This window comes from Lolium rigidum, chromosome 3, assembly GCF_022539505.1.
Source record: "Lolium rigidum isolate FL_2022 chromosome 3, APGP_CSIRO_Lrig_0.1, whole genome shotgun sequence".
Classification (NCBI taxonomy): domain Eukaryota; kingdom Viridiplantae; phylum Streptophyta; class Magnoliopsida; order Poales; family Poaceae; genus Lolium; species Lolium rigidum.
Window position 1 is genome coordinate 15700096 of NC_061510.1, and position 6394 is coordinate 15706489.

A 6394-nucleotide genomic window follows, 5' to 3' on the forward strand; every position below is an offset into this window, starting at 1 on the left:
AACCAAAACTTGCTTTTTGCAGATGGGAAACATCTCCGTGTGCCTATATATTACATGTTGGGAATTATGTGTTCTGCACAACACTGGAACAAAAGTAATACATTCTTAGCTCAATACTTATTTCTTGGTGTGACTTCGTATCATAGAAATCACACCATTCTGGACTTTTTCTGAAACATTATGGTTCCTTCTTAGATTTTCACATATATATTTTCTTCAAACAAAAAGATGTTTATTACAAACATGGCTTATATATGGTTTGTCTCTTACTAGAACAAAGTTGAAATCTGGTCTTAGTTCACGAGTTGTAATTTTGGTGCATGGTACATTTCTTCTACAGGATTTCCCTTCCTTTAACAATGTTGATGTTTTTGCATGACTTTTATAGTTCACATATTTTGGTCTGCAATCAAATCTCATATTGTCTTCAAATTTGTATATAATTGATGCTCCCAGTCGAGATTCACCCTGCAGACTTCTAATCCAAATGTTTATGGGTAACAAAAGTAAAAATCGTCACTTACGTCTTTACGTTTGAATGACAAATTAGGTATCAACTTGGCGTCTTGGCCGCAAATAATCTGTTCAACACACATTTGGCATTCATGATCGAGTCGACGCTTATGGAGATATTTTGGTCAGTTCTGATGATCGAGCTGCCGCTGATGCATTGCAAGACCAATTAAACATAGATGGAGCGCATGGCTGCTTGAAAGTTTTTGCTGGAGCACTCAATTTTTTTTTGTTAATTTGCTTTATATCTTGTGTTTTTTTTTTTTTGTTTCATTAAAGGTTGTAGGCAAAATATATTTTGCGTTCAAACAAGATTTTCATCAGATTTGATAACAACAATCTTAAGGTCCATTCTGTTCAACATGATACAATAGACTATTATACCCACCATTTCAATGCATCAAGTATTCCATGAAGCAATTTTGCTATGTATATGAGTTCGTATTGTTCTTTCAAAGTGAAAATTGATATACACATTAGATAATGTCTTGCCTGTGTTTGTTTGCTGAAATTCCTTTTGCTGAAATTCCTACCACTTTATTGTCAAAATGAACATTATTCTTTATCAAATGGGACGGGCGCAGCAAAGCGCGCTATAATGATCTAGTTTAATAGTATGGTACAGCTAGCTCACGGCCTCAATGGTCTCACAGCTCATATACACTTCGTAGGAGACATCAAACATGGTGTAGAGGAAATTAACAATTGATAGGCTAGAAGCAACCTATCAAACGTGATTAGGGGACATAAAGATCTGCAAAAACATGGTTCCGAGAAATTACACAATCCACCAGATATGTTTGACAAGTCCAGTTCTTGTACTCTAACAAGACAGCTATCAATAACTAATTCTGGAGCACGATGGGTTAAGGACATATGGTTCGGTTCCGTAGCCTCTGCAGGAGATGCGAATCGTTCATTCTCTCCACCGGTTACCGCAGGAGGGGTTGCAGCACACGAAGAACAGAGTCATCAATTCCTCCCCTCTTGATGCGGCCTGCACATTATAAATATAGCGAGATGTTAAGATCCGTCTTCCGATGTCGAATTTTTTAAAAGGACCTCATGTAACTCAACTCAAAACATTCAAGTTTCATAGGTGGACATAGGTCTACCATAAACACAGGGAAATAACCCACAGCCAAGTTCGTTATGCAAGAATTGTCAAGTTGCATTTGTTCTAAAGAGTACATAAAGAGTGCTGCATTCCCATAATTAATCAGTTAGGAATAATACATAAAAGATATCCTCTGTTGCATAAATAAACATATACTATCAACTTTACAACTTAAGGCGGGGCTGTTTGGACTGCCCACAATGGGGCCGGCAATACAACGGATCCCAAAGTATAGATGCAAGCCTCAACAAAAGTTATTTCAGACAAAATCTTGGTACGTAACAGCAACTATAATTAACAAGGTGCAGGTAATGTGCACTGCCATGTCGGATATTTCATTCAAGTGAAACAAAGGAAATGAATAAATTTTCTGCATAGTACTTATCTCAAGCCAAACAAACAAATAAAATAGGTTGTTGGCATGAACCTGGAAGAAAACAGACTCGCCGTGGCCACAGGCAGCGCAGCGGACGTACTTGGTCCGGGGCAGAGTGGGGTCGGAGGTCACATCCTGCAGGACCTGCGTCCGCTCCGCGGCGGCGTGCTGCACCTCGTTGCGGTAGACGCAGGTGTTGTCGGCGACCTCCTGATTGAAGCCAACAAGCAAGCAGGAATTATAGTTTTGGGCAGGCCATGTTTTCACACATTTTAGTTGGATTATATCTTTAGATCAACAAATAGTAAATGAAGGTTGACGATGTCGTGGCTGTCAGTTAGAGAAGAAACAAACAAGAAGCTTATCAGAAACAAATAAAGATAAAAATGTGGCTCAGCTCATTGCTATTTGTCTTACATGATTACTTGAGTTAATTTGTCTTACATGATTACTTGAGTTAAAGGCCCCGGACAGGGGTCGGTCAGCCGGCATTCGGCAAACATGACAGCTGCGAGCGCAGATTGAGCCGCAACAATCGCCGAAGCCATGACTAACAGGGGACGAAAACCCTAGGAATTGGGGGCGATTTAAGAACCCCGGAACGAACAGATCGCGGCGGCATTGCGTACGGGGAGGGAGTAGCGTGCGTTACCTGGTGCTCGCAGTTGCGGCAGGCGAAGAGGAGCACGCGCTTGTCCTTCTCCTCCTTGGGGTACAGAATGTTGTTGCTGCCAACGATTTTAGTTTTAGTTAATCAGTTCCGGCCACCATCAGCAGCCATAGGAATGAGGAGAAGTGGGGAAGGAGCTATCGGGAGGAAGGAGGCACACGCGTACCAGTCGCGGCAGAACTTCATGGCGCTCATGGCGGCGGCGGCGGTTTTCTTGCTGCCGTGGTGTGATGTCCTGTGGGCTGTGGTGTGGGCGGCTTGCGGGCTCGGGCTTTATATACGGACGGAACGGAACGTGGGTCAGTTTGAGGATATATCCGTTCCGTTGTGTTAGGGTGTCGATTTTGAAAAAAAAATGATTGTATGGAAGGTCAGTATGATCTTATCCTATTACCTTTTTAAAAAATCTACTCCGTAACTTTTTTTTGTAGCGTTTGTCTCGGAGCGTTATCCTCATTTAGGAAGTGTCCTTTCCGATGGAGTTACATTACAATTATCGTGCCAGATATAGCCCCCGGTATTGTCTCTGTCTCAAACGCTACATAACAAAAAATCTACTAGCATATCATGATGTAGCATCGCAGTTGCTCGAACTTGGATCTCCCCATGTTAGAGTGCTCGGGCCTGAATCGTGTTCAGGTTTTAGAAGTCCAATTTACCCCCATAAATTTGTTCTAAAGTTTAGTTTACAACCCTCAACTTTTACTTGGTTCTAGTTTCACCCCTAAACTTTAAGTTGTTTGGAATACACCTCTTTCACCGTTTAACTGGTTTAAACCAAGTTTATAGACACATCAGTTAGGTTTCTTCAGTATTTTAACTAAACATACTCGTACATGTATTGAGATCTCACATGTAAGGTACGACTGTACGAGAAAAGATTATGCTCTTGTTGAGTGAGAACATACAATGTGCATTTGTTGATTTGTGTATACCAGCCCTAGCATGCTTGTACGAGGAGGTACATACGTATACGGTTATATTTTTTAACTCAGGCGTTAATTTTTCGTACATGAAAAATATCCGCAGAGGTTGCAAAAATAGTGAAAGGGGTGTATTCACCGTCACAATTCCCTGAAATTCCAGTAGTGATTCTGACCGGATTCTAAAGTTCGAGGTTGAAACTTGAACCAAATTAAACTTCAGGGTTGCAAACTGAACCTTGAGACAAGTTTGAAAGGGTAAAGTGGACTTCCCTCTAAATAAAGTAAAAAGCCTATGGAGGATTAAATCGTGCTGGATTTTTTTAGACAATTAATTATGTCACTCTCTGTTCCGTCAGTTTCAGGGTCTCTCTGTTCTATCAGTTTCAAGTGTGCTTTTTTTCTTTTCTTAATATCCTTTTTAAATAATTAAACTTATCCATTTCATTTCTTAAAGAGCGGGAATTATTTTATTCCGTCCGTCTATAAAATTAGCATCCATAATTTTACAAACTTTTTGTCATCGGTTGTCGCTAGCAGCATGCAATTTCCCTAACATTTTACTTCAGAAACTAGTTGTAACCTATTGCCACGGTGTAATGGTTAGAACCCCTACTTTTTGTTTCCTTCTGTTGACACATGCCTCACCGGTGGCATTGGACAGTGGAGCTCCAGCGATGGCTCCCTTTGTCCCGGCGGAGCTCCCCTTACTTGGGCACTTTCGATCTAAAGAAAGCCTAGTCTCTCGCTTCTTTTATCATTTGTAGTAAGTGTTAGTATCATTTAAATATATATTATATGGTCAAATATATGTATGCATACTTATGGAATGGTCACACTAGATTTCTTTACAAGTATATGTGGAAGCTTAAAGTGCTATTAAAGATTATGATCTTTATGTGGTTTCTTTATAAAATATATTAATTAAATATAATCTAAAAGGCGCAAGTGGAATGGATGTAATAAATGTGTTTTCTGCCACATGGAAAAATCTATTCATCACTTGTTCATGCTTGTCCTTTTCTGGTCTTGTTTGGAGGATAATGGAATTACGTTTAATCTACCACACCACCAACCAATACCATGAATTTACTTTGGAATTGGTTTCTTGTAGTTGACAAAATTAATAAGACGCTCATTCGTGTGGTGTCTTTGCTTTGTTATACTCCAGTTGGAACCAAAAGGAACACTTGGTTTTTAACAAGACTAAAAAAAATTATTTACAGGTCATTCACAAGACTACTTGTTGGGTTAAGATCTTGAAGGGGAAGCGAGATTATGTGGATACTGGATGTAGCTGTCTAGAAAACGTCGGATGGATTTTCTTTAATTAGTTCTGGCTAACAGCATTCTAATAGATCAGATGTTGCATAAGCTATACATGGTATTTACCTGTCGGTAGCTGATATTTTGTGGCTACCCTGAGCGATCCATGAGTTATATAAACTATGAGTTTTAGAAAGTTCAAATAAAGAGTTGTGTGCTTGTTTGTGCATAGGCCGGAGGTCTCGTTCCTTTTTGTTTAAATAAGTCACGTAAAACCCCAACTTTGCGATTTTTTTCTTATGAACCACAATTTTTTGGACAAGATGTATCACACAACCAAAATTCTACTCCTCATCAATAAATCACATAAACTAGCGTACACAATTACACATCCCACATGGCAACTCCCGCACACAACTTGGAGTGCGGTTTTGATATTATCATCACCGTAAATCTTTAATTATGTATGACACTAATGCCTAGCCCGAGCTTCAAATAGTCGTTTTTATCTTCATGCCATGTTGGACTACCCATGCATGCCCTTAGGGCTTTCCTCGGACCCTCACTAATTTAACTAGTGTCGAAGCCTCGAAGGGCTATATGGTGACGTACTTTGCATCTCTAAGTCTACCATGTGGACCGTGGTAGATTTTGTAATCAGTTTGGCAGAAGGAAAGACTAGGATGCGGCTCTCTCCAAATACAACGGTTATGTTATATAATTTTTGTAAATGGATGTATCATATTTATACGAGTGCTTTAAAACTTTATTTTCCTTTGTATTCAACCAGGCACCCATTGGTTTTCCTTGGACTTAAGGGAAGTGCACGCCTGCATGGAGCAGCTAGACGGCGGTGATTCTATTTTAGTTGTATTATGTGGAGAGTTGAGGATAACCTCTGTTTCGAAGGAAAATAGTATTGGTGGTTATTATGCAAAATGACACACAACTTGAGGCCCAATAGTGGGTCCGATAACTAGCCATGTCATCGAATACACCCCGTCCAATCAGCATCGGACTCTAGACGAATCAGGCATTTTATAACTTGCCACCTTTTTTGTGGCAAATAATAGAGGATCATAGAAAAGTGTGATAAATTATAAAATGTCCCAAATGAATATGTGACTATCTTTACTATTAGGGCGTGCCTAAGTCACGGTCGACTGAGAAATTGTTAGGTCTCAGTCGACCAACACAACCATGCGATTTCATCTATTTCCATCCTCGTCTCGCCTCGCCTCTAGAATTCTTTCTATTCTATTCTTTCGTTCTTTCTAATCCAGCCCATTTTTTGGTGGGCTCGTATTTGTGGGCTGCGTCTAAGTGGTCCATTGGAACGTATACGTCCCAGACTAAGCCCGTTGGTCCTAGTTGTAAATTGCATGTACTTTACCATTTTTCTCAAGGAGTACTACTATCTACTATGCTAACTCACTTACCTAAAAAGTAATCTGTACTAACTCATAACACGGACAGGGGCATGACATGCATTCGACAACAATAGACCAACTATGTCATTTTATGAACAA

The 6394-nt window shown here is 39.9% G+C and overlaps 1 protein-coding gene across 1 annotated transcript; it reads right to left on the bottom strand.

The window, feature by feature from the left end:
- Positions 1-1411: 1411 nt before the first annotated feature.
- LOC124694765 (DNA-directed RNA polymerases II, IV and V subunit 9A-like) lies at positions 1412-2871 on the bottom strand. The gene is made up of 4 exons (XM_047227716.1): positions 2843-2871; positions 2659-2734; positions 2058-2216; positions 1412-1510 (listed from the first exon to the last, which is right to left on the bottom strand). The coding sequence occupies exons 1-4, from the start codon at positions 2869-2871 to the stop codon at positions 1430-1432; spliced, it is 345 nt and encodes a 114-aa protein (XP_047083672.1). The 3' UTR covers positions 1412-1429.
- Between the last annotated feature and the right edge of the window lie 3523 nt (positions 2872-6394).